The sequence below is a fragment of the Neolamprologus multifasciatus genome, chromosome 11 (assembly GCF_963576455.1).
Source record: "Neolamprologus multifasciatus chromosome 11, fNeoMul1.2, whole genome shotgun sequence".
NCBI lineage: Eukaryota > Metazoa > Chordata > Actinopteri > Cichliformes > Cichlidae > Neolamprologus > Neolamprologus multifasciatus.
This window is the reverse complement of record NC_140449.1, coordinates 4,688,180-4,716,162: the sequence shown is the minus strand read 5'-3', so window position 1 is coordinate 4,716,162 and position 27,983 is coordinate 4,688,180. Positions and strand designations below refer to the sequence as shown.

At 43.6% G+C, this 27,983-nt stretch overlaps 1 protein-coding gene across 1 annotated transcript in view; it reads right to left on the bottom strand.

Annotated features, from left to right (window-relative positions):
• Window positions 1-27,983, bottom strand: part of LOC146507642 (NLR family CARD domain-containing protein 3-like) — a 55,281-nt gene that overhangs the window by 9,745 nt on the left and 17,553 nt on the right. Inside the window, exons 3-7 of the mRNA XM_085178648.1 lie at window positions 27,815-27,916; window positions 22,891-22,969; window positions 19,958-20,162; window positions 17,183-18,983; window positions 14,138-14,311 (exon numbers count right to left, since the gene is read on the bottom strand). Of these exons, the coding sequence (XP_085034774.1) occupies window positions 14,138-14,311; window positions 17,183-18,983; window positions 19,958-20,162; window positions 22,891-22,969; window positions 27,815-27,916 (2,361 nt within the window). The remainder of the gene's footprint in view (window positions 1-14,137; window positions 14,312-17,182; window positions 18,984-19,957; window positions 20,163-22,890; window positions 22,970-27,814; window positions 27,917-27,983) is intronic.

Here is a 27,983-nt window from a genome sequence, read left to right as displayed (position 1 = left end):
TTTAAGCCCAGAAGGTATAAAACACCTGCTTATGCTCTGTAAGTCGGGGATTGGCGCTGTCTGCGTACAGTGGCGGTCTTCCCCACGCGTGTCATTAAAATCATCGTTTTACTTCACCCAGCCGGATCAGTGTTGTTATTATGGAAGTAGATTACCTCCTCTATCCCTCCTCAATATTGAACCCAACATTTTGGGAGGCTCGTCCGGTTATTGAGGAGGGAGAGTGAGTTGGAGGCTTGGACGGAGAAATCTGGGGTCCGAGGTGGTCAGACGGGCAGGCATGAATATCAGTGGTCAAAGTGAGTGGGCATAAGCCGGCTTATCCAAAGGTAAGGCACTACCTGTTGAATGGTTTCCAAAGTGTGCCAAATTGGACATGAAAAAAGTAAAGTCTACTCACTGAAATTACTGGTGAATGTCTGTTTTGATTTTGGTGAAAATCTCATGAGAATTGTGTTTGAAGTAATGATGATGAAGTTTATAAGTAAAAGTACTGGGTTCAAGTCCCAAGGAAAAGGAAAACAGTGAAAGTGAGTTCGAATCTCACGTAGGATTTATGGAATTTTGTCATTTTATGGGTTCAAGTCTATGAGGCTATGACAGCATTCTTTTGTGCCGACACCGGTGTTTTAGCTGGCAAAGCGGCGTGGCTGATGTGGAGTGAAGTCACGTTAATGACAACGTGTACAACCATTGGAGATGTGAGCAGGACAGATGGAACAACTGACGGAAAAAGTGTGGACTTTATACCAGTTTTTAAATTGTGTTGATGGTCCATGAAAAATCATAGTTATGATAAAAATATATGCAATGTTTGGTTTTCTTCCTGAATACTATCATTGTTTATATTTACTGCGGGAAGAAACGGCGTTTTATAAGGAAAACGCTCAAAACACTCTCCGCTTTTGAGCAAAAACAAAACTAAAAAAAAACCCCCACCCTTTCCTATTGGTTAAAAAAAGTACCATGTCGACCAATCAAAAAATTATATGGCAATGTGGCATTTAGTTGTTAAGAAACGGGAGGAAGTTTTAGGAGTGACGGTGGTGTTTTGAGATGTAAGAGATTTGCGATGTTTAGTGTATAGTCAATAGTTTTGTTGTGTGTGTCAGAATAATGAGACGACTGCTGAAAGTTACAGGTGTTACAGGACTGATACATTTCCTGTTGTCACAACTGCAGATATCAGGTTTTTGATGTTCTCCTTTATCTTAGAGTGGACAGAAATGATTTTTTGGAGTGGCACAAATAGTTTGTGTGGCATCAGATTTGATGCAGAACACCTGATTTTTCTGTTAATGTTTTGAAATGTTTGTTTAAAAAATGCCTTTGCAGCATTTTTAGGTAAACAGCTGCAAAAAACTTTGTTGTTTGCCAAACTCAGTAACTTTTTTGAAGAAGTATACAATTATTTGCCCAACATTAGTCATTATATACTGTATTTTGCGGACAGAGTTACAGGACTCTCTCCCAGACCAAAGACTCATAGTCATAATACAAGTCAGAGCTTTATAATAAATAAATAAATAAAAGAAAAAAGCTGTGTTTTCAAAATTGGAGTTCAAGTTATTTTTACTTCCAAGAGTGTTAACATACTACACAGGTTATGAACAAGATTTTTTAAATTTTCATTGTAGTTGTGGGCTAAAACAGTTAATTAAAAGTAATCTAACATAAATGCAAATGCTGTAATTTCATTATTTTAATGAACCATGTAACTTGAATGGATTCGATGCTGCCGTGACCACAGTGCACACGTCTGCTCTTGCTCACAGTGGTCCAAGGGACCGCTCAGGGAGTTTGTGTGTTCGTCAGACACATGAAAAATTAAAGGGAACATTGCTGGTTACATTAACTTAAAGTCAGACGTTATGCATTAACACACTGCATACAACTAAAGGCAACTTTAAACTGTTTATCATCTAGTACACAGAGCACAGAACCAACGACTCAATAACAACAAATCTCTCTGCTGGAAGCTGGTTAGCGAACACATCTGTTATGCTATCGAACTGCCACTTATGTATGACGTCATGTAAACAGAAGCAGGAATTGCTGGTAAGTCATCAAATACACTCATCGTTAAACACCAACATAACTGAGCCGCATTTCAAGCCCGATTACATCACAGCGACGCGACGAAGGCTGTCCCAATTCGAAGGCTGCTCAAAATGCGGCCTTCAAATGCGCCCTTCATTTCCCTGCATTTGAAGGATGGGTCTGTGTATCCTTCATGGCCCAACATATCCCAGACTTCATAGTACGGCGGTGGGTGTGGATAATTTTGCTGAAAGAAAACGGCGGACGGCTGAAGCGGAGCAGCCGAATACTAAACTCTTTAAAGTAAGTACTGAATATTATTGTCAGGGCTAGCGGGTTTGACTCAAGCGAAGGCAGCGGGTTGCGTTCAGACTTGTAGCTTTATTATACACCAGGTGCTATTTACAAAAGTGAGAGATTGGGGAAGGGCTTCCACGGGTCCCTGGGAAGAAGAGGAAAGGGACGGATGCTCCAAACACACGGGGTCTCAGCCGCTCCTCACACTCTGCTCTTGCTCTCAGCTCACTCACTCTCAATTCCCAGATTGCGGGGAAACAGGAAGGGACCGGGGATCTGGAGACAGGAAGGAAAGCAATCACTAACGATACGTGACACAATTCGCTTAATCTACAAGCTGGGATTCTCACTAAGGTGGTGAAACAATATTCCAGCGACGAGAGGCTCTGAGCTGCTGCCTTTAGTAGGCAGCCAAGCCGCAGCCAAGTCTGCACTGGCTGAAGCCGCCCTGTTTGCCCACCTGTTTCCGTCGGCGAAGATCGCGTTGACCACCGACGCGTCCGACGTGGCAGTGGGTGCGGTGTTGGAACAGCGGGTTTCAGGTCTCTGGCAACCGCTCGCCTTTTTCAGTCGTACGCTCTGGGATGCCAAACGCAAGTACAGTGTTTTCGACAGGGAGTTGCTGGCCCTGCACCTCGCGACACAACATTTTCGTTTTTTCCTTGAGGGTCGCAACTTTACTGTGTACGTTGACCACAAACCTTTGATGTTTGCAATGTCCAAAGTCTCTGTCCCATGGAGCGCACGCCAGCAGCGCCAGTTGGCGACCATTTCAGAGTTTACCACAGACATTCAGCATGTGGCTGGTAAGTCCAATCTCTCACGCGTGTTGGTTTCTCCTGTGTATGTTGGCGTCGACTACGCTGCCATGGCCGCTGAGCAACGTGCTGACCCGGACGTCCTTGCCCTTCAGTCAATGAAAATGGGCCTCGTGCTGGAGGACACCCCTGTGTGGGACAGCGGTCCACACCTGCTTTGCAATGTTTCCACCGACCGCCCCGCGCGGTGGTTCCCCTTTCATGGCATTGTCGTGTTGTTGACTCGGTGCATGCCCTCTCTCATCCCGACGTATGGGCCTCAGTCAAGCTGGTCAGTCCCAGGTTCGTTTGGCCGGGCCTTCACAAAATGGTGAAAGAATGGCCGGCGGCTTGTATCCCATGCCAACGCTCAGCAGGCACCACTTGAACCTTTCCATGTCCCCGGTAGGCGTTTCGATCACGTTCATGTGGACCTGGTTGGTCCCTTGCCGCAGTCACAGGGTTTCACGCACCTTTTGACTGTAGTGGACCGCACGACCAGGTGGCCGGAGGCGGTACCCCTGGTGTACACGACAGCGGTGACGGTGGCCAGAGCATTTTTGTAAACGTGGGTTTCGCGTTTCGGTCCCCCTGTTGACATTACCTCAGACAGGGGCCCCCAGTTTGTGTCTGAGCTTTGGTCTGCCATGGCTGACAGCCTGGGGGTCAAGGTCCACCGCACCACAGCATACCATCACAAGCTAACGGGATGTGCAAGCGGTTTCACCAGTCACTCAAGGCCGCGCTCCGGGCTTCCTTAACAGGTGGCGACTGGGTCGACCGTCTTCCGTGGATTTTTCTGGGGTTGCGTAGCGCGGTTAAAGAAGACCTCTTTTTTTTCTTCAGCTGAACTGGTCCTCGGCCAGCCCCTCTGGGCCCCCGGGGAATTCTTACCTGAGAGCCGCCCCCTCCCCCCATGTTTCGATACCTCTGTGTTGCCTTTTCACCCCCCAAGGGACTCATTTCCTTTTCCTGGTCCTGTGCACCACTGCCTGCCTGACACTTTTGTTTCGAGGTAGTAGGACTCCGCTGCGTCCTCCATATGATGGGCCATACAGGGTTCTTAAACCGAGCGAAAAAAATTTCATTTTGGACTTTGGCGGTCGGCAGGAGGTTGTCTCTGTTGACAGACTTAAGCCTGCACATGTTATGCAAGATGATAAGGTGGTCCCAGCCAAGGCCCCTCGCCGCGGCCGCCCACCTGCCACCTGGCTGATGGATTCTGTTTTTTCCCCCAGGAGCGCCCCACAGTCAACGGAGTCCGAGTCTCCCGGGCTGGGTTTCTCTCTGTCAGTTCCCCACCCCCCCGGTTCAGCCGTTCTGGCCGTTTGCTTAAACCCCGGGTCCTGGACTAGTTCTGCCAGAAAGAGTACTCTGCCACTCTGAGTTCCTCCGCCACTGCCTCGTTTGAGTTTTGGACGAAATGCATTCTGGGATATTGCATATTGTGGTGGACCACTAGAGGGCTCCACTTACACCCAGTGTTGAGGAAGTGTGTTGCTGTGTTTTGTGGCGCGATGTGCGCAGTTGATGTTGGAGAGGAATAAAGAAGGATTGAGAACTGAGAGCTCTGTGTCTTCCATGGTTACCTCCACAATATCGTCATTTCGAACTGATTGGAGACCAAAAAAGCCAATCAGATTTTTTTGCATCCAAGTCTGTGATTGGCTGGTTTTGTGGAACAAATATAACGGTGTACAGAAAGAGTTGAAAGAGTTGTGGGAGAAGTATAGATAAACCAAAGAAAGACAAGCTAACACTGTGTGTGCCACTGTGGGCAACTTTAAACAAAGTCCAGCAAATTCAAGTCTACATTCAGAACAGACCTGGAGACAGGAAAACAAAATGCCAACATTGTATATGTGAAAACTGCTGATACACTGGAGCCATATTCAAGGAGCTCAAGTGGCGCTGTCACTTGGTTTTCACTTTATATTATATATATATTTGCAGCTGTGAAGGCCAGGATTACTGAATTGGAGACTCAGCTTCACACCCTTCATTCACCTGTAGCTAGCCAGGCCCCTGTAGCTGGTGCAGCCGAAGATAGCGTAGGCCCCGCTAGCTGTTCCCTGGCTGACCCCAAGCAGCTGGGGAAAGAGGGCGGCTGGGTGACGGTGAGGAGGAAGCATAGTCCTAAACAGAAGCCCCAGGTACACCACCAACCCGTTCATGTGTCTAACCGTTTTTCCCCACTCGGCGACACACCCGCCGGGGGTCAAACTCTGGTAATTGGTGATTCTATTCTCAGACGTGAAGCTAGAGACACCGGCAACCATAGTCAATTGTCTTCCAGGGGCCAGAGCAGGCGACATTGAAGGAAATTTAAAACTGCTGGCTAAGGGTAAACGTAAATTCAGTAAAATCATAATTCACGTCAGCAGTAATGACACCCGGTTACGCCAATCGGAGGTCACTAAAATTAATATTGAATCGGTGTGCAACTTTGCCAAAACAATGTCGGACTCTGTAGTTTTCTCTGGTCCCCTCCCCAATCAGACCAGGAGTGACGTGTTTAGCCGCATGTTCTCATTAAATTGCTGTCTGTCTGAGTGGTGTCCCAGAAACGATGTGGGCTTCATAGATAATTGGCAAACCTTCTGGAGGAAACCTGGTCTTGTTAGGAGAGACGGCATCCATCCCACTTTGGATGGAGCAGCTCTCATTTCTAGAAATATGGAAAAATTTATTAAACCCCCCAAAATATGACTATCCAGAGTTGGGACCAGGAAGCAGAGTTGCAGTCTTACACGTCTCTCTGCAGCTTCTCTCCTCCTGCTACCCCCCAAAAACCCATCTCCATAGAGACTGTGTCAGCTTCCAAAAAGACAAAAAACAAACTAAAAACCAGCAACAAACAACTTAAACATAAACAATTACAAAGAAAGAACAATACAGTATCCACATCTGAACCAAAGAGTAAATCAGTGAAATGTGGATTATTAAATATTAGACTCTCTCCTCCAAGTCTCTGTTAGTGCATGACTTAATAATTGATGAACAAATTGATTTACTCTGCCTTACAGAAACCTGGTTGCAGCAGGATGATTATGTTAGTTTAAATGAATCAACACCCCCGAGTCATTCTAACTACAAGAAATTTCGAAGCACAGGTCGAGGGGGCGGTGTGGCAGCAATTTTTCACACCAGTCTATTAATAAATGAAAGACCAAGACAGACTTTTAATTCATTTGAAAGCCTGATGCTTAACATTGTCCACCCCAGCTGTGAAACTCAGAAACCAGTCTTACTTGTTATCATCTATCGTCCACCTGGGCCTTACACAGAGTTTCTGTCTGATTTCTCAGACTTTTTATCTGATTTAGTTCTGAGCTCAGATAAAATAATTATTGTTGGTGATTTTAACATCCATGTAGATGACAGCCTCAACATGGCATTTAATCTGTTATTAGACTCAATTGGTTTCTCTCAAAATGTAAAAGAACCCACCCACCACTTTAATCACACTCTAGATCTTGTTTTAACATATGGCGTAGAAACTGAACATTTAACAGCTTTTCCTGAAAACCCTCTCCTGTCTGATCATTTCCTGATAACATTTACATTTACAATAACTGATTACACAGCAGTGGAGAGTAGACTTTATAAAGGTAGATGTCTTTCTGAAAGCGCTGTAACTAAGTTTAGGAATATAATCCACCCACTGTTATCATCATCAATGCCCTGTACCAACACAGAGCAGAGCAGCTATCTGAACGCTACCCCAAAAGAGGTCGATCATCTTGTTAATAATTTCACCTCCTCACTACGTACGACTCTGGATACTGTAGCTCCAGTGAAAACTAAGGTCTCTAATCAGAAGTACCTGACTCCGTGGTATAATTCTCAAACACGTACCCTAAAGCAGATGACTCGTAATCTGGAGAGGAAATGGCGTGTCACAAATTTAGAGGATCATCATTTAGCCTGGAGAAGTAGTTTGTTGCTTTATAAGAAAGCCCTCCGCAAAGCCAGAACATCTTACTACTCATCACTGATTGAAGAAAATAAGAACAACCCCAGGTTTCTCTTCAGCTCTGTAGCCAGGCTGACAACAAGTCAGAGCTCTTTTGAGCCAACCATCCCTTTAACGTTAACTAGTAATGACTTCATGAACTTCTTCACAAATAAAATTTTTATCATTAGAGAAAAAATTACCAATAATCATCCAACAGATGTAATATTATGTACAGCTACTCTTAGTACCATTGATGTTAAGTTAGACTCTTTTTCTCCAATTGATCTTTCTGAGTTAACTTCAATAATTACTTCCTCCAAACCATCAACGTGTCTTTTAGACCCCATTCCTACAAAACTGCTCAAAGAAGTCCTGCCATTAATTAATTCTTCGATCTTAAATATGATCAACCTATCTCTAATAATCGGCTATGTACCCCAGGCCTTCAAGCTGGCTGTAGTTAAACCTTTACTCAAAAAGCCATCTCTAGACCCAGCAGTCTTAGCTAATTATAGGCCAATCTCCAACCTTCCTTTCATATCAAAAATCCTTGAAAGAGTATTTGTCAAACAGCTAACAGATCATCTGCAGAGGAATGGTTTATTTGAAGAGTTTCAGTCAGGTTTCAGAGTTCATCACAGCACAGAAACAGCTTGCTTTAGTGAAGGTTACAAATGATCTTCTTATGGCCTCTGACAGTGGACTCATCTCTGTGCTTGTCCTGCTATACCTCAGTGCAGCATTCGATACTGTTGACCATAATATCCTATTAGAGCGATTAGAACATGCTGTAGGTATTACAGGTACTGCACTGCAGTGGTTTGTATCATATCTATCTAATAGACTCCAATTTGTGCATGTAAATAGAGAGTCCTCTTCACACACTGAGGTTAATTATGGAGTTCCACAGGGTTCAGTGCTAGGACCCATTCTGTTTACATTATACATGCTTCCCATAGGCAGCATCATTAGAAGACATATCATACATTTTCACTGCTATGCAGATGACACCCAGCTCTATCTGTCCATGAAGCCAGATAACACACATCAATTAGTTAAACTGCAGGAATGTCTTAAAGACATAAAGACCTGGATGGCCGCTAACTTTCTGCTTCTTAATTCAGATCAAACTGAGGTTATTGTACTCGGCCCTGAAAAGCTTAGAAATATGGTATTTAACCAGATTCTTACTCTGGATGGCATTACCATGGCCTCCAGTAACACTGTGAGGAACCTTGGAATCATTTTTGACCAGGATATGTCCTTCAACGCACATATTAAACAAATATGTAAGACTGCGTTCTTCCATTTGCACAACATCTCTAAAATTAGAAATATCCTGTCTCAGAGTGACGCTGAAAAACTAGTTCATGCATTTATTACTTCCAGGCTGGACTACTGCAATTCATTATTATCAGGATGTCCAAAAAACTCACTGAAAAGCCTTCAGCTAATCCAAAATGCTGCAGCAAGAGTACTGACTGATTTCTCCTGTTTTGGCTTCCCTTCATTGGCTTCCTGTTAAATCCAGAATTCAAAATCCTGCTCCTCACGTACAAGGTCTTAAATAATCAGGCCCCATCTTATCTTAATGACCTTGTAGTACCATATCACCCTATTAGAGCACTTCGCTCTCGCTCTGCAGGCCTACTTGTTGTTCCTAGAGTATTTAAAAGTAGAATGGGAGGGAGAGCCTTCAGTTTCCAGGCCCCTCTTCTGTGGAACCAGCTTCCAGTTTGGATTCAGGAGACAGACACTATCTCTACTTTTAAGATTAGGCTTAAAACTTTCCTTTTTGCTAAAGCATATAGTTAGGGCTGGACCAGGTGACCCTGAATCCTCCCTTAGTTATGCTGCAATAGACGTAGGCTGCCGGGGGATTCCCATGATGCATTGAGTTTTTCCTTTCCAGTCACCTTTCTCACTCACTATGTATTAATAGACTTCTCAGCATTGAATCATATCTGTTATTAATCTCTGTCTCTCTTCCACAGCATGTCTTTTATCCTGTCTTCCTTCTCTCACCCCAACCGGTCACAGCAGATGGCCGCCCCTCCCTGAGCATGGTTCTGCCGGAGGTTTCTTCCTGTTAAAAGGGAGTTTTTCCTTCCCACTGTCGCCAAAGTGCTTGCTCATAGGGGGTCATATGATTGTTGGGTTTTTCTCTGTATCTATGAAGCGCCTTGAGGCGACTTTTGTTGTGATTTGGCGCTATATAAATAAAATTGAATTGAATTGAATTGAAGTGTTTACCCAGATCTGAGAGGCTGAAGTTTGGGCCTCCGTCACCAACTTACTGATGGTCAGTGGTCAATGGTCAATGGTAACTTTATTGTCCCTAACGTGAAATTGATTTGCAGTATGTCCGTACAAACAAACAAACAGACAACCAACACATCACATACACACACAAAAATAATATAATATAATATAATATGATATAAGCCTGAGAAAACAACCTAGATTTTTCATCAAAAAAGTGCAATGTACAATGGCAACAACTTATGCTTTAGTGCTATTAACTATGATAATAGCACTAGGTACAAAAGACAGTCTATGTCTCTTTGTCTTCACTGTAGGCACTTTATAACGACGACCTGATGGAAACAGTTGAAAATCATTAAAGAGAGGATGTTCTGAACACAACAGGACAGAGGTCGCCTTCCTCAGCACCTGCCTGTTGTAAAAGTCTACAAGCTGGACCTGAGACCTCCCTGAAATCTTACCAGCCACTTTAACCAGGTTGTTATGCCTGGTCTTATTATTCAGGGACATATTACCGTACCAAGCAATGATACAGAAAGTTAAAACAGATTCAATAAAAATTTTATAAAAAAGAGTCATTGTTGCAGAGGAAACATTAAAACCTCTCAACCTCCTTAAAAAGTACAGTCTTTGTTGAACCTTTTTCACTGTAGCAGCAAAATGTGACTCAAAAGACAGAGTCTTATCAAGAACAACCCCCAAATACTTATAACTGTCCACCAGTTCAATGGCTGCACCATTTACCACTGTTAACCCAGGATGGGGGGATGTCTTCCTGAAGTCAATAACCATGTCCTTGGTTTTCAAGGTGTTAATCATTAAGAAGGACTGATCACACCACGAAACACACTCATCCACAACAGGCCCATGGGAATCTTCTTAACCATGAAGGAGGCTTACAATGACTGTGTCATCTGCATATTTAATGAAATGCCTGTTAGCCTGTGTACTGTGACAGTCATTAGTGTACAAAATATACAATAGAGGAGAGAGACAACAACCTTGTGGTGAGCCAGTAGAAGAGTTCAGCTGTTTGGAAAAACTACTGTTTACTCTCACACACTGAGATCTGTCAGTTAAAAAGTCTAAAATCCAACCAACGAGATTAAAATCAAGTTTAAACTGGTTAAGAAGCTTATCAACTAAAAGATGTGGCTGGATAGTATTAAAAACTGAAGAAAAATCAATAAATAAGAGCCGAGCATGAGCTTTGGCGCCATCAAGATGGCAATAAAGGAAGTTCAACAGACTGACCACTGCATCATCAACACCTCTACGAGACCAGTATGCAAATTGTAGTGGGTCTATAAGCTTCTCTACTTGCTGCAGGATCTCCTTCCTGACAAGTTTTTCAAAGGACTTCATCACTAAGGATGTTAAAGCGACAGGCCTAAAATCATTTAATGATGTAGGTTTTGTGGTCTTAGCAACTGGAGAAATAATTGATTTTTTCCATACCTCTGGAACCTTCTGATGCTGAAGAGATAAAAGAAAGTTGTAATAAAAAATATTGCATAATTGCTCAGCGCATGTTCTAAGCACCTGGCCACAAATATTATCAGGACCTGGACTTTTGTTACTCTTACTCATTTTAAAAAGATTTCCCACCCTTCTTTCATCAAAGAACAAAGCTGGGGGGGCTCTGGTGCTCTCCATTAAGAAATCAAGTGTATTCCTTGAATTATTATTATCATTAAAACTCAAATAAGATCTAATCAGCTCACTGGCTAACTGAGAGTATGAACTAAAACCAGGGAGACTTATCTTATTACAGTCACTGTAACAGTGACCAGTCATGTGTTTTATGCCTGCCCAGGCAACCCTTAAGTTATTGCTACCCATCTCCGCCTCCACCTTATCCTTGTATTTTATTTTGGCTTTTTTAATTTCTGATCTGATCTCCTTCCTAATTTCTCTAACTTTCAAGATATTCCCTTCAATAAAAGCTTTTTTTTCCTTTCATGAATCAGCCTCATAAGAGCTTTTGAAGACCATGGTTTGTTATTAGGGAAAAAATGCACAACCTTTGAAGGGATAATCATGTCTCTGCAAAAGGAGATATAGCTGCAGACAACGTCAGTGAGTTCATTAATGATTGATTGATTGATTGATTGATTATATTTTATTCATCCCGAGGGATATTGGGTTAAGGCTGCCAGCCGTGCCAGCGCCATCTTACCCATCCGACCATACATACATTACACAAACATCACATGGGGAAGACAGGTCAGAGGGGTATAACATGGAAAAGCACAACATGAGGAAAGATAAGGAGAAAAAAATAACTCCCCCCAGACTGAGCTCCAACAGGGAGATCAGTTTGAGAACAGAAAAAAACACCTCTGCACATGAAAAAAACTCTTAATACACCAAAGAAACATATGACAAGCAACAGGGGTGGGTAAAGGGTAAGAGATATCCAATGTAGACAGTACATCCAGGCCTGCAGCCTATGCGCTGGTCTCCATGATCCACCATCGGCATCGGAAGGGAATAAGCGTCGAAGGCGTTTGGAGGGGGAGGGGGGATGAGTGTATATCTGCATGTGTATATGTCTGTGTGCGTGTGTGTGTGTATGTCCAGAGTTCAGCTGAGACAGTGTCCTTCGCCCTGCCAGGCTAAGTAAACAGTCTTCCAGCCAACCCAGGTGGCCTTGCATGGAATCGGAAGAACAGTCTAAACACAGTCCGTTATCAGGGTGTTGTTGTTCAGCTCCAGCTGAACAATGTCTCTACATGATTCTATAAACACCGACCAGTCTGTAAAGTCAAAGCAGCCCTGCAGGGCTAAAGAGGCGTCGTCACTCCAAACCTTTATGTGGTGTTTCCTCACCTTCTCTCTTCTCAGCACAGTCTTGTAAACTGGCAGAAGATGCAACGTGTTGTGATCCGAGGATCCGAGGGCAGGGCCAGCCACAGATGTATATGTGTAACGGAGGTGAAGGTAATTTTTGCACAAGTGTTACTAAAGGAGGGAAACCCTCCTCAAAAACGGATAGAGCAGTGGTGCAGCCAAGGGAATGCACTGAATTAAAAACTGTATAATTAAAATATAATTTATTATATTTAAACAGTTAAAAATGTAAAATGAATTAAAACAACCATGGCCAGGGAACAACACAATAAACACTAATAAAACACAACATTAAAACCCAGTGGCGTCCGCCACGATATAAAAGTCACTAAAAAAATAAATATCCAGGCAAGCAGTGTGCAAGGGGGAAACCCGGCGGCGTACTCGCCTTCCTGTCCGTGTTCTCCGCTCCGGCACACCAGGGTGGGCAGAACTCTTAACTCTGCCCGCTGCTTCCTTGTAACACGCCAATCGGCACCGGCCCATCTCGCCGCGGGAGGTAGAGCACTGTCTCGCCGCCTCTAGTTCCCCGCAGAAGCATGATCTGTCCTCCAGTTACTACAGCCGCTGGACCGTTTGCTGCGATCCCTGCTCGCTTCGATCCCTGCTCGCTGCGATCCCTGCTCGCTGCGATCCCTGCTCGCTGCGATCCCTGCTCGCTGCGATCCCTGCTCGCTGCGATCCCTGCTCGCTGCGATCCCTGCTCGCTGCGATCCCTGCTCGCTGCGATCCCTGCTCGCTGCGATCCCTGCTCGCTGCTCAGTGTTTTCTTCAAGTCGCATCGATTAAAGTCCCCAAGAACAATATTAGGAGCCTCAGGAGAGAGAGATTGTAGTGAGTGGATGACGTTGGAGATGGTGTCAGTCGCATTCTTAGGATTCGCTTTAGGATGGATGTAAATGATGGTGACGTTGATCTGTGGGAATTCTCTCGGCAGATAAAACGGCCTCAAAGACACAAAGAGGAGCTCAATGTCAGAGAAACAAACTTGTCTACGAACGGTCACGTTTTTACACCATTTCTGATTTATATACAAACACACCCCTCCTCCTTGAGATTTCTGGGTAGCTCCGGGGTCTCGATCCAAACGTATGGGAAACCCGAAGCCATTTATTTCCACAGAACAATCAGGGTCAGAATCCTTGAGCCAAGTCTCTGTGAATGCCATTAGACATGTATCCCTGTAGTCACGTAAATGTGTGACATTCAAATGCAGTTCATCCAATTTACTCCTCAGAGACTGCACATTAGCCAGGATTATTGATGGTAAATTACATTTTTAAGTTATCTGAGTGACTTATATATCATGTTTAACCTGAGTAGCAAAAGAGCGGGGGTCTGAAAACGATGAAGCCGGGACTCCACTGCTCTCGCCGGCTGGAGTGACCATTGAACCCCCCGGCTTGCTATCAAGCGAGGGGGTAACAGACGTCTCTGAAAACATCGGCACACTTTTGCAAATATGCGATGTCTTGATAAACCAAGCAGATATCTGAAATTTACACAGCTACTTTCTCGCCTGAAAATATGTCAAAAGTTTATTTTGTGACCCAAAAAGATTAATAAGACTAATTTTAAAACTTAGTAGCGGCCGCCATTGTTGGCAGCTGAAATTTGGCTGGGCCGCGCTATGAATTCTGGGATATGGTGGGCCACGAAGGACACACCCGACCCATCCTCCAAATTCGGGGAAATGAAAGACGCATTTGTTGGCCGCATTTGAAGGAGTAGATGAATTGGGACAGCCTTAGTCACCTGGCTGTGACATACTCGGCCTTCAAATGTGGCCTCATAGGATGCAGCCGAAGTTTTGGGACACAGCTAATGTTGCACTTCAGAACACCTCCACATCTAAGGTAATAAGGATTATCTTATTATAACTTTGTAAATTCTGTCAGTTGATTAAGAAGATATAGCTTGATCTCACCTGAGAGTTTCCACTGTACAGTGTGGACTCTTCATTCCTTCAGAAAGAAGCTTGACGCCTGAATCCTGCAGGTTATTGTTACTCAGGTCTAGCTCTCTCAGATTAGAGGACTGAGAACTGAGACATGAGGAAAGAGCTTCAGAGCTTCTCTCTGACAGGTCACAGTCACTCAGTCTGAAAAATAACAGATACACAAACAAACAAAATAAAAAACAATTAGGGTTTTGTTCAAGTGTAATGAGACAGTATTACATTTGGCAATACTTAATCATGTTTTTGTCAGGAAACTGAGCAGTGATGCAGAGCAAAATGTGAACAGAATCAGGAGGAATGAGGAAGAAGTGAAAAGAGAACAGAGTATAAAAAGAACACTCAATCGTTCCATGTGCTTTTGGTTTAAATAAAATTTGTCAAATTTCTGTTTTGTATTCATTTTAGAATTCATGATTATAGCTACTGGGTGGTACATTGATAACAGTTATACCCAGAAATATTTCAGAAATGCCAGAAATTTTTTCTGCTGAATATGAATTCAATATTAAACAAAGTGAGTACAGATTCAATTCAATTTTCAATTCAATTTTATTTATATTGCGCCAAATCACAACAAAAGTCGCCTCAAGGCACTTTATATTGTAAGGTAGACCCTACAATAATACATACAGAAAAAAACCCAACAATCAAATGACCCCCTATGAACAAGCACTTTGGCGACAGTGGGTAGGAAAAACTCCCTTTTAACAGGAAGAAACCTCCCGCAGAACCAGGCTCAGGGAGGGGCGGGGCCATCTGCTGCGACCGGTTGGGGTGAGAGAACGAAAACAGGATAAAGGCATGCTGTGGAAGAGCATTAATTAAGAGATTAATAACAAGTACCATTCAATGCAGAGAGGTCTCTTAATAGTGAGTGAAAAAGGTGAATGAAAAGGAAAAACTCAATGCATCATGGGAATCCCCCAGCAGCCTATTGCTATTGCAGCATAACTAAGAGAGGATTCAGGGTCACCTGGTCCAGCCCTAACTATATGCTTTACCAAAAAGGAACGCTTTAAGGCTAATCTTAAAAGTAGAGATAGTGTCTGTCTCCGGAATCCAAACGGGAAGCTGGTTCCACAGAAAAGGGGCCTGAAAACTGAAGGCTCTCCCTCCCATTTTACTTTTAAATACTCTAGGAACAACAAGTAAGCCTGCAGTGTAAGAGCGAAGTGCTCTAATGGGGCGATATGTTAATATCAGGTCGTTTTGAAAAGATGGGGCCTGATTATTTAAGACCTTGTGTGTGAGGAGCAGGATTTTGAATTCAGTTCTGGATTTAACAGGAAGCCAATGAAGGGAAGCCAATTGGGGAGAAATATGCTCTCTCTTTCTAGTTCCTGTCAGTACTTTTGCTGCAGCATTTTGGATTAACTGAAGGCTTTTCAAGGAGGATATCTCTAATTTTAGAGATGTTGCGCATATACATATTTGTTTAATAAGTTTATTGAAGGGCATATCCTGGTCAAAATGGCTTGAATGCCTGGTAATGCCATCCAGAATAAGAAATTGGTTAGATACCACATTTCTAAGATTTTCAGAGCCGAGTACAATAGCCTCAGTTCTGAATTAAGAAGCAGAAAGTTAGCGGTCATTCAGGTCTTTATGTCTTTAAGACATTCCTCCAGTTTAACTAATTGGTGTGCGTTATCTGGCTTCATAGATAGATAGAGTTGGGTGTCATCTGCATAGCAGTGAAAATGTGTACTATGTCTTCTGATGATACTGCCTAAGGGAAGAATGTATAATGTAAACACAATTAGTCCAAGCACTGAACACTGTGGAACTTCATAATTAACCTCAGCGTGTGAAGAAGACTCTCCATTTACATCAGGGGTCCCCAACTCTAGACCTCGTGTCCTGCAGGTTTTAGATCTCACCCTAGGTCTACAGACCTCCATCAAATGATTAGTTATCTACCAGGCCTCTGGAGAAATTGAAGACATGTTGAGGAGGTAATTTAGCCATTTGAATCAGCTGTGTTGGATCAGGGACACAACTAAAAACTGCAGGACACCGGCCCTCGAAGCCTGGAGTTGGGGACCCATGATTTACATGAACAACTTGGAATGTTTTAGATATATATGATAAAAACCACTGCAGAGCAGTACCTGTAATACCTACAGCATGTTCTAATCGCTCTAATACGATATTATGGTTGACAGTATCGAATGCTACCCTGAGGTCTAGCAGGACAAGCACAGAGATAAGTCCACTGTCAGAGGCCATAAGAAGATCAGTTGTAACCTTCACTAAAGCTGTTTCTGTGCTGTGATGAGCTCTGAAACCTGACTGAAACTCTTCAAATAAGCCATTCCTCTGCAGATGATCTGTTAGCTGTTTGACAACTACTCTTTCAAGAATTTTTTATATGAAAGGAAGGTGGGAGTTTGGCAGTTTTATTATTATTAAAACTATTAATTACTATTTTACCAAATTTACGTTTACCCTTTGCCAGCAGTTTTAAATTTCCCTCAATGTCACCTGCTCTGGCCCCTGGAAGACAATTGACTGTGATTGCTGGTGTCTCTAGCTTCACATGTCTGAGAACGGAATCAGCAATTACCAGAGTTTGACCCCCGGCGGGTGTGTCACCGAGTGGGGAAAAACAGTTAGACATATGAACAGGTTGGTGGGGTACCTGGGGCTTCAGTTTAAGACTATGCTTCTTCCTCAATGTCACCTCACCCTATACTTTGAAAACAGGAACAGGAAGTGATACTCTACCGCATAGAGAGCGATCACCAAGAGACAGCATCACCCGAAGGAGATGATGACGATCACATAATACTTATATACATTTTCAGTGCCAACACTCATCACTTTTCACACCTGTTTTATGATAACTAGGATAAATATTTACAAACTAAAAGTATTAAAATTAAACACAAAATTCCAGCTGTATGACATTTAATGAAGGATTTTGGCATATCTTGAAATATATACCTCTGATAAAACAATTATTTGTCAACTGAATTTTAAAATTAAAGTGATAAGGACATATTTACTTACAGGGCCTTTTTGGAGGCTTTGACCACTGGCAGCAGTCTTAGAAGAGCCTCCTCTGAAGCAGAGTATTTCTTCAGGTCAAACACATCCACATCTTTTTCTGAATACAGTAAGATGAAGACCAGAGCTGACCACTGAGCAGGAGACAGTTTATCTGTGGAGAGACTTCCTGATCTCAGGGACTGTTGGATCTCCTCCACTAGAGAACAATCATTCAGTTCATTCAGGCAGTGGAACAGATTGATGCTTTTCTCTGCTGACAGATTCTCACTGAGCTTCTCTTTGATGTACTGGACTATTTCTTGATTGGTCTGTGAGCTACTTCCTGTCTTTGTCATCAGGCCTCGTAGGAGAGATTGAGTGTTCTGCAGTGAAAGACCCAGAATGAAGCGGAGGAACAAGTCCAGGTGTCCATTTGGACTCTGTAAGGCCTTGTTCACAGCACTCTGGTAGAGTGACTTTAAGTTGTTTTTCTTTTTAAATAATTTAGACTTTTTGTAAGTTGTACGTTCTTCCAGCCAATTGTATCCAGAGTTGATGAAGGTCCGATGGACATGAAGAGCAGCCAGAAACTCCTGAACACTCAGATGGATGAAGCAGAACACCTTTTCCTGGTACAGTCCTCTCTCCTCTTTAAAGATCTGTGTGAACACTCCTGAGTACACTGAGGCTGCTCTGATATCGATGCCACACTCTGTCAGGTCTGATTCATAGAAGATCAGGTTTCCTTTCTGCAGCTGATCAAAAGCCAGTTTTCCCAGAGACTCAATCATCTTCCTGCTCTCTGGACTCCAGTGTGGATCTGTCTCAGCTCCTCCATCATACTTGACCGTCTTCACTTTGGCCTGAACCACCAGGAAGTGGATGTACATCTCAGTCAGGGTCTTGGGCAGCTGTCCTCCCTCTCTGGTTTCCAGCACATCCTCCAGAACTGTAGCAGTGATCCAGCAGAAGACTGGGATGTGGCACATGATGTGGAGGCTTCGTGATGTCTTGATGTGGGAGATGATCCTGCTGGCCTGCTCCTGATCTCTGAATCTCTTCCTGAAGTACTCCTCCTTCTGTGGGTCAGTGAACCCTCTGATCTCTGTGACCATGTCAACACAGTCAGGAGGGATCTGATTGGCTGCTGCAGGTCGTGTGGTTATCCAGAGGTGAGCAGAGGGAAGCAGTTTCCCCCTGATGAGGTTTGCCAGCAGCACATCCACTGAGGTGGACTTTCTAGGGTCATTTAGGATTGTAGTTTTGTGGAAGTCCAGAAGAAGTCGACACTCATCCAGACCATCAAAGATGAACACAACCTGGAAGTCTTCAAAGCTGCAGATTCCTACTTCTTTGGTTTCAGTAAAGAAGTAATGAACAAGTTCTACCAAGCTGAACTTTTCCTCTTTCAGCACATTCAGCTCTCTGAAAGTGAATGGAAATATGAACTGGATGTCCTTGTTGGCTTTGTCTTCAGCCCAGTCCAGGGTGAACTTCTGTGTTAAGACTGTTTTCCCAATACCAGCCACTCCCTTTGTCAGCACTGTTCTGGTTGGTTTATTTCTGCCAGGTGAGGCTTTAAAGATGTCTTCTTGTCTGATTGTTGTTTCTGGTCTGTCTGGTTTCCTGGATGCTGTTTCAATCTGTCTGACCTCATGTTCATCATTGACCTCTGCAGTCCCTCCCTCTGTGATGTAGAGCTCTGTGTAGATCTCATTCAGAAGAGTTGGGTTTCCTGTTTTAGCGATCCCCTCAAACACACACTGGAACTTCTTCTTCAGTGCAGATTTAAGGTTATGCTGAAAAACTGCAGCTGGAAGTTCTGAGTAATAATAATAATAATAATAATAATAATAATAATAATAATAATAATAATATAACTTCAACAATTATATTTTACAAAATGCTGATGACAATTTCTAACTCACTGAGAAATGACTGAACACACTGGTGTCATAAGCAATGTTCCCTCTAATTTTTCATGTGTCAGAGCGAACACACAAACTCCCTGAGCGATCCCTTGGACCACTGTGAGCCACATTAGACGTGTGCACTGTGGTCACGCCAGCATCAAATCCATCCAAGTTACATGGTTTATTAGAATAACCAAATTACAACATTTACATTTATGTTAGACTACTTTTAATTAACTGCTTTAGCCCACAACTACAATGAAAATGTAAAAAAAATCTTGTTCATGACCTGTGTAGTATGTTAACACTGTTGGAAGTAAAAATAACTTGAACTCCAATTTTGAAAACACAACTTTCTTTCTTTTTTCTTTTTTTTTTTTATAAAGCTCTGACTTGTATTATGAGTATAAGTCTGTGGTCTGGGACTTTTTCCGTCAGTTGTTCCATCTGTCCTGCTCACATCTCCAATGGTTGTACACGTTGTCATTAACGTGGCTTCACTCCACATCAGCCACGCCGCTTTGCCAGCTAAAACACCGGTGTCGGCACATAAGAATGCTGTCATAGCCTTTCAACAACGTTGATTAGCTGCGTATATACCAATGTAAATCTCGTGATTGGCTGGACTATGGGATAAGGTGGCGTTGTTCTAATCCCATACTCGAGCAGCCAGTCACTTACTAACACTGCAAAACAAAATTGTTAACGTATTTGCTTTAATTTCAATTCAGGTTAGAATTTTTTTTTGTGCGCAACGCAGATTTTTTCTGCGCAGAAACCGTGCCAGCAGTGCGCAATTGCACACGCGCGCAGCTTAGAGGGAACATTGGTCATAAGGCTCTCATTTATCCAGCAGCTGAAATCTTTATATAAATCCTCTTACTGCTCTCCAGTCGGTCAGCCAGCTCCTGCTGCTTCATTCTCCTCAGGAAGTCCACTGTGATCTTCACAAATGCCTTTCTGCTGTTTCTCCTCTGCTCATCATCCTCCCTCTGAAACTCCAAGCACTGGGGCTTATTTGGATTCAGAGTCTTCTGGATCTTCTTCAGCTCGTTCTTCACAAAAGTGATGATGTTGTCCTCCAGCAGCTGGAACAGAATACTTTATGAATAAGCCACCACTCTGAACTTCAGTCTAAAATATCCGCTTCTTTATGATCAAGGGGCATATAATCCACGATGTCTTTACCAATTGTAAGTTTGACTTTATCTGATTAACTGAGACATTCTCCACAACTCCATGATCCCAAAACGTTGATTCTGTTCATGTGGATGCAGTGATTTCAGTGGGAGAAACATTTCACTGGTGTTCAGAGCTGCCTACCATCGGCTTGAGGATTAAAGCCAGAAACTTGGAGATGTTATAGGTGACTGAGTTGATAATACAGACAAAAAGGTCTGTATTAAAGTCTGTCTTAAAGGTTCACTCGGTTTATGCATACGGATCAGTATTTAAGGTTTGACGCTCATCATCCACTGGAGCACAAACTTGGCGTCATCAGGATGCTACAACACAGAGCAAACACCATTCCCACAGACACAGCAGCCAGGGAAGCAGAAGAACATCACATCAAGAAGGCCCTGAGTGATGTGAATGCTGGTTTGATCGCAGAGTCAAGGGGGACTTTTACATGTAAAGGGAAAGACTATCCCTGAATCGAGGAGGGGGCCTAAGGGTACATCGTTACACATCTTACAATGCTGTTATTGCAGCCATTCCCCAACTCTCTGTGAATGGTACTCATGGTCTTTGATCAGTGGTTTTTGATCAATGGTCATAACAATATGCGTACCAATGATCAAGGAGCTGACCCCACAGCCCATTGTTCCTTCAGTGGGCTGGATTCAGTCATTGCAAATATACTGTTTATAAGGTTGGAAACCTGCAGTCAGCTGAGACTGAAGAAGTCACCTCGATGATGATGAAACGTTTCTCCCACTGAAAACATCCAGATGATCCAACCTTTTTGGAATATACTTACCTGGATGATTGAGCATGCATCAAGACACAACTCTGTTACTTTTCTCTGTTAAATAAATCCCCTCCTCCAGGTTTGTTTACATCTACCAGCCCGTAGCACTGCGATGGGACATTGCAATAATCTATGTTGAGAGGTGGAAAGTCATAGAGGTGTCTGCTCCTGCCTTCAGTTGACACTGATTTTAAAACATTGCATGGAATAGCGCCTATATATCTTTCTGACCTTTTAAATTGGTATACTCGGGCGAGATATTTGAGGTCCAAATGCTTCTAGTTGTCCCTAGGTCTAGATTAAAACACAGAGGAGATTGGGCTTTTGCTGTGACTGCTCCAAAACTGTGGAATAAATTGCCTTTACATATCAGGACCTCTCCAACATGGACACTTTTAAGACTGGTTTAAAGACCCATTTTTTAAATTGTATATGATTATTTTATTGCACTGTACTTTGGTCAACAGTTGTTGTTTTTAAAAGTACTATATAAATAAAATTGATTAATTGATTGATTGATAATCTACTGTGAGTCAGCTGCCTGAACGTACTCCAACTGTCTACCGTCCCCCTAAACTCAACAATGACTTAGTGAATGACTTTGCTGTTTCCTCAGACATCTATCAATTCTCTCACCAAGCAAATACTGCTGCAGGATGTCAACAAAGCAGTATATTGATGATATCACTTCTCTAAACAACACATTTGGACCTGATTGCTGCTCTGGTTCACATGTGAACTTTGACTACTGCTGTCAACAACTTGAGAGGCTCAACAGAAAAACTGGACTTGTTCATAAAAAGATGTATAAAAATCATAAACCACATTACAAGGACAGCATTGCTCAATTCTAATTACTATTGCCATGTTATCTCTTCTAATTAAGGTACAGCCACTCAAAATTGCTTCTTTCAGTGAGAAGTCAAATGGCTGAATATGAGCTGGAAGTGAGCCGCTGAGAGTCCTCCCTCCTTCCCATGGGGTTTACTTTCTCTACTACTTTCACTATAAACATACCCCTTTCATGCAACTGCAGAGCGCCACCAACAGATGGCACTTTCTTAAACAAATCCACTTGGATAGTTATGCTGTAGATGATTTTCTCAGTGTTATTGTAGGATTTTGAGTTATTCTTTAGATTTATTTAAACTCTTATATTGAGCACAAGTCTTGAGTGACCCATAATTCCTCTGTACTTTTCATAAGACAAGCCAGACCTTCATCTAGTTTTTCTTTTCTTTGGCTGCGTTTTAAATCATTTTCAGTCCTTGTACAGAAACATTCTTCAAGCTAAATCCAAGTATATTAGACCAGTCTTAACTTGATAGATATGCATGTGTGTTTAACTCTTATAAGCTGTTTGGGCTGCTTTTTATGGGGGCTGGGTCTTTGGACCCAACAACAGTTTTAGTAACACACCCTGAACTGCACACTTTAACAAACAAAATGAGATTTTAACAGTAATGTAAAAATCTAAAAATCTTGTGATTCATTGTTATTAAGGACAAATACATCTATGGCCCCGTTTCCATTAGTAGCTGCTCAGATTCACTCACCACAGGCCGCCACGACTGGACTGGATCAACTGGTTTTCCATTACAGTTGAGGACCACCTAATGTGGTCGTCTCAATACAGCCGAGTGTCACATCATTGGTAAGTGCATTAGTAAGTGCTAATGTTTTTGATTTCCATCATATTTGTCATTTATTTACAAAGTTATAGAAGAAACAGTAGTCATTTAGCTTAATTCCCACTGATCTCAACTACAAACTGTTTCACTTTGGTTTTTGTTTAAAGCCTCGATGTTTAAAACAGCATAAGTAGTTGTTGTACATGTACAGACCATAAATATGGAGTCCAGCTGTGTTTGATGCTGCTGGGCAGAATGACCACTGGGAACCTCTGAGCTCTGCTGGTCCACTCTGTGGGGGAATCATGGTGGATTGGTGTCATTGTACCAACACACACACACATATAAATGAGGCCACTTTGATTATTGAAATGTGAATTTATCCTCTAAAAGCTGTTTTCAGCCACTTTTGCTGCTGTCCTTGCTGCATCTGTAATTGTTGTTTTGCTGTCAGAGATCAAAATGATTGATGATAGAAATTATACTCCAACTCTGGAGTATAATTTCTCCAGAGACTGTTATCCTGATTACTGACACTTCTTTGTTGTTCTTTTCCAGACTGAAAAAAACTGCCTGAGGTATTCACCTCTGGCAGCAGAAACCCAAGAATGAAAGAGGAGGAAGACATGGAACTATCATGGAAGGACTGTCCCCTGCATGGTATGTACTGTACCACAGGCAGATAGAGGAGGTGGCTGATATCCAGAAATCCTACCAGTGTCTGGACAAAGCTGGACTGAAAGACAGCACGGAGGCACTAATATTGGCAGCACAGGAACAAGCTCTGCGCACAATATCCATAGAGGCTGGGGTCTATCACACCAGGCAAGACCCCAGGTGCAGGCTGTGTGAAGATGCCCCTGAGACAATCCAGCACATAACAGCAGGGTGCAAGATGCTAGCAGGCAGGGCATACATGGAATGCCATAACCAAGTGGCCGGCATAGTATACAGAAACATCTGTGCTGAATATGGCCTGAAAGTCCCGAGGTCAAAATGGGAGACGCCCCCAAGGGTGGTGGAGAATGACGGAGCTAAGATCCCATGGGACTTCCAGATAAAGACAGAGAAAATGGTGATGGCTAACCAACCAGACATAGCAGTGGTAGACAAACAGAAGAAGATGGTCGTAGTGATAGATATAGGGATACCGAATGACAGCAACATCAGTAAGAAGCAACACAAGAAGCTTGAGAAATATCAAGGGCTCAGAGAAGAGCTCGAGATGATATGGAGGGTAAAGGTAACGGTGGTCCCAGTGGTAATCGGAGCACTAAGAGAGTGGCTGCAGCAGATCCCAGGAACAACATCAGAGATCTCAGTCTAAAAGAGAGCAGTCCTAGGAACAGCTAAGATACTGCACAGGACCCTAAAGCTCCCAGGCTTCTGGTAGAGGACCCGAGCTTGAAGGATTGACTGCCCGCAGGGGCGAGAGGGTGATTTTATATATGTATATATATATATATATATATATTAGGGGTGCAACGATACTCATATCAATATTGAACCGTTCGATACAGTGCTTTCGGTTCGGTACGCATATGTATCGAACAATACAAAATTTTAAATTTATTTTATCAACTTTTCTTCTGACAATGCTGTCTGTGTTGAGAGCTCAGTGGATCTGCGTTCGACTACTCCACCTAGGCTGCACTGCACAGCGCAAGCTAGCAAGACAGAAGCTAAGGTCGTTGCAACATGGCAAATTGAACCTCCCCCACCCTCATTCAGATCTGGCCTTTGGAACTATTTTGGTCTTCATGTGAAGCATGACCCTGAAGGTAAGCGCGTCATGGACAAAAGTAAAACAGTATGTCGGATGTGCCACGCAATGCTCAATTACATGGGTGGGAACTAGTGCGTTAGCGCTGTTAGCTCGTTAACATTTTGACACCGTCCAGCCCCGCGCACGGGGCGATCCGCGGTAGCTCATTAACGGAAATTTGCCGTGTTGTGGCGTTAACTTCATTTCAGATTAACGCTGACAGCACTAGTGGGAACACAATGAATATGACTGCACATTTACGCCGACATCTTCCTAGTGCAAAGACAAGTGGAAGCAGACAAAAACAACAAGCACGCATGCTACAAACTTTACCCGAGTCATTTAGACAGCCGTTAGCACATGATTCTCCTTATGGGGACCTGATATGTTTAATATGCTGCTGAGAATATAGCCCAGAAGAAGCGTATAATATAGCTTTTATTTTGGAAAGAGCCATTTCTCTGTAATAAACTCTCTTTTCCAAAGATGAGTGATTTTTCGATCAGATAGATTAATTTTTTTATTACTTTGTTGTTTCAGCAACATTGAATTTAAAAACTGTACTTTTGAGTTAAAATATATATTTATAATTTTAATAAATGACAAATTAAAAAAGCATGAACATTTTTTTGTATCGAAAAAATATCGAACCGTGACACCAAAGTATCGAACCGAACCGAACCGTGAATTTTGTGTATCGTTGCACCCCTAATATATATATATGAAAATGTATAAAATATAAAATAAAATAAAAGGCCACTCTGAAATATGCAGGTTGATCACACAGCACGATGCTACAGATGTCGCAGCTTTTGAGGGAGCATGCAATTGGCATGCTGACTGCAGGAATGTCTAATAGAACTGTTGCCTGTGAAAAGAATGTTAATTTTCTCTACCATAAGCCATCGTTCTTTCGGTCACTACCCACAGCTTGTGACCATAGGTGAGGGTAGGGGCTTAGATCGACCGGTAAATTGAGAGCTTCGCTTTTACGCTCAGCTCTCTCGTCACCACAACAGACCGGTACAGTGTACGCATCACTGCAGCCGCTAAACCAATCCGTCTGTCAATCTCTCGCTCCCTTCTCCCATCACTCGTGAACAAGACCCCGAGATACTTAAACTACTCCACTTGGGGCAGGGTCTCGTCCCTGACCCAGAGTGGACACTCCACCCTTTTCCGGCTGAGGACCATGGCCTCAGATTTGGAGGTGCTGATTCTCATTCCCACCCCTTTACACTCGGCTGCGAACCGTTCCAAGGCAAGCTGGAGGCCATCACCTGACGAAGCCAACAGAACTGCATCATCTGCGAAAAGCAGAGATGAGATCCTGAGACCACCAAAGTGAAACCCTTCCAACACTTGGCTACGCCTAGAAATTCTGTCCAAAAAAATTATGAACAGAATCAAAGGGCAGTCCTGGTGGAGCCCATCACCTACCAGGAATGAGTCTGATTTATTGCTGGCTATGCGGACCAAGCTCTTGCAACGGTTGTATAAGGACTGAATGGCCTGTAGCAATGGGCCAGACACCCCATACTCCCGGAGCACCCCCCACAAGACCCCCCGAGGGACACAGTCGAATGCCTTCTCCAAGTCCACAAAACACATGTAGACTGGTTGGGCAAACTCCCATGCGCCCTCGAGTATCCTCGAGAGGGTAAAGAGCTGGTCCAGTGTTCCGCGACCAGGACGAAAACCGCATTGTTCCTCCTGTATCTGAGGTTAGACTAACGGACGAACTCTCCTCTCCAGCACCCTGGCATAGACTTTTCCAGGGAGGCGGAGGAGTGTGATTCCCCTATAGTTGGAAACCACCCTCCGTTCCCCTTTCTTAAAGATGGGGACCACCACCCCAGTCTGCCAGTCCAGGGGTACTGCCCCTGATCCCCACGCAACATTGCAGAGATGTGTCAACCAAGAAAGCCAACATCCAGAGCCTTCAGGAACTCGGGGCGGACCTCGTCCGACCCAGGGGCTCTGCCACCAAGGAGTTGTTTAACTGCGTCAGTGATCTCACCCCCAGAGATTGGCGGGTCATCCCCAGACTCTGCTTCCGCCATGGAAGACGTGCCAGTGGGATTGAGGAGGTCCTCAAAATATGACTTCCACCACCTGACAATTTTCTCAGTCGAAGTCAGCAGCACTCCACCAGCACTATACACAGTGCAGGTAGAGCACCGCTTTTCCCTCCTGATTCGCCTGACGGTTTGCCAGAATATCTTCGAGGCAGTCCGAAAGTCTTTTTCCATGGCCTCTCTGAACTCCTCCCACACCCGAGTTTTTGTTTCAGCCACTTCCCAAGCCGCATTCCGCTTGGCCTGTCGATACCTGTCGGCTGCCTCCGGCGTCCACAGGCTAACCAAGCCTGGTAGGACTCCTTCTTCAGCTTGGTGGCTCCCCTCACCTCTGGTGTCCACCATTTGGTTTGGGGGCACCAACTACGTTTTAGCCGCAGCTCCATGCAGGCCATCCTGGCCTCAGGTCTGATGATACGATTACAAAATCGATCATCGACCTGTGGCCTAGACTGTCCTGGTGCCACGTGCACTTTTGGACACTCTTATGTTCGAACATGGTGTTCGTTATGGCCAATCTGTGGTTTCAGTCCAATAACAAAATACAGCTCAGGTTCAGATCCGGGAGGCCGTTTCTCCCAATCACGCCCTTCCAGGTCTCACTATTTTTGTTCAGTGTATAAAAAATAATAATTCCCCACTTGCCCTTCAAGCTTACCAGAGGCCGGGAGCTCGTGGGTGTTGCGCAGTATCTTAGCTGTTTCTAGGACTGGGCTCTTCTGGACAGAGATCTCTGATGTTGTTCCCAAGCCTGGGAGTCACCGCACCTAATTCTCCAATTACCACTGGGACCACTGTTACCTTCACCCTCCACATCTTCTCTAGCTCTTCTCTGAGCCCTTGGTATTTCTCGAGCTTCTCGTGTTCCTTCTTTCTGATGATGCTGTCATTCGGAACTGCTACATCAATCACTATGGCCATCTTCTTCTATTTGTCTACCACCACTATGTCTGGTTGGTTAGCCATCACCATTTTCTCTGTCTTTATCTTTAGCTTGTTAGTCTCGGTAATAGTGGCTGTATGTATAGTCCGTAATGCTGCATTCACATCATCTAGCAGATCCAGTAAGGGGACTCTTACTGGATACAGACGCTCCAAGCCCCTATCTCATACATTACAAATATATACTATACATATTACAGACTGTTATCTGCTGTGTTTGTGGAAACACTCCAACACACATTGCTTCACATATGAACATAGAAATGTGTGTGAAAAAGAGCTGAGCTGACATTAAACACGATGGAGGATTTATTCACAAACACTGAGTCAAAACAACATTTACACACATTACCTCTCTGCAGGAGGACACATGCCTGACTTAAAGTTAATAGCAGCATCTTTAGAATTGTCACTCTTTAAGGACACAAAGCTGGGTAGCGGTCCAGGTTGGTTCCTGTAAATAATGATGGAGCAGTGATGTGAGTGCTGAGCTGTGACATGGAGAAGAGTCATGGACAGTT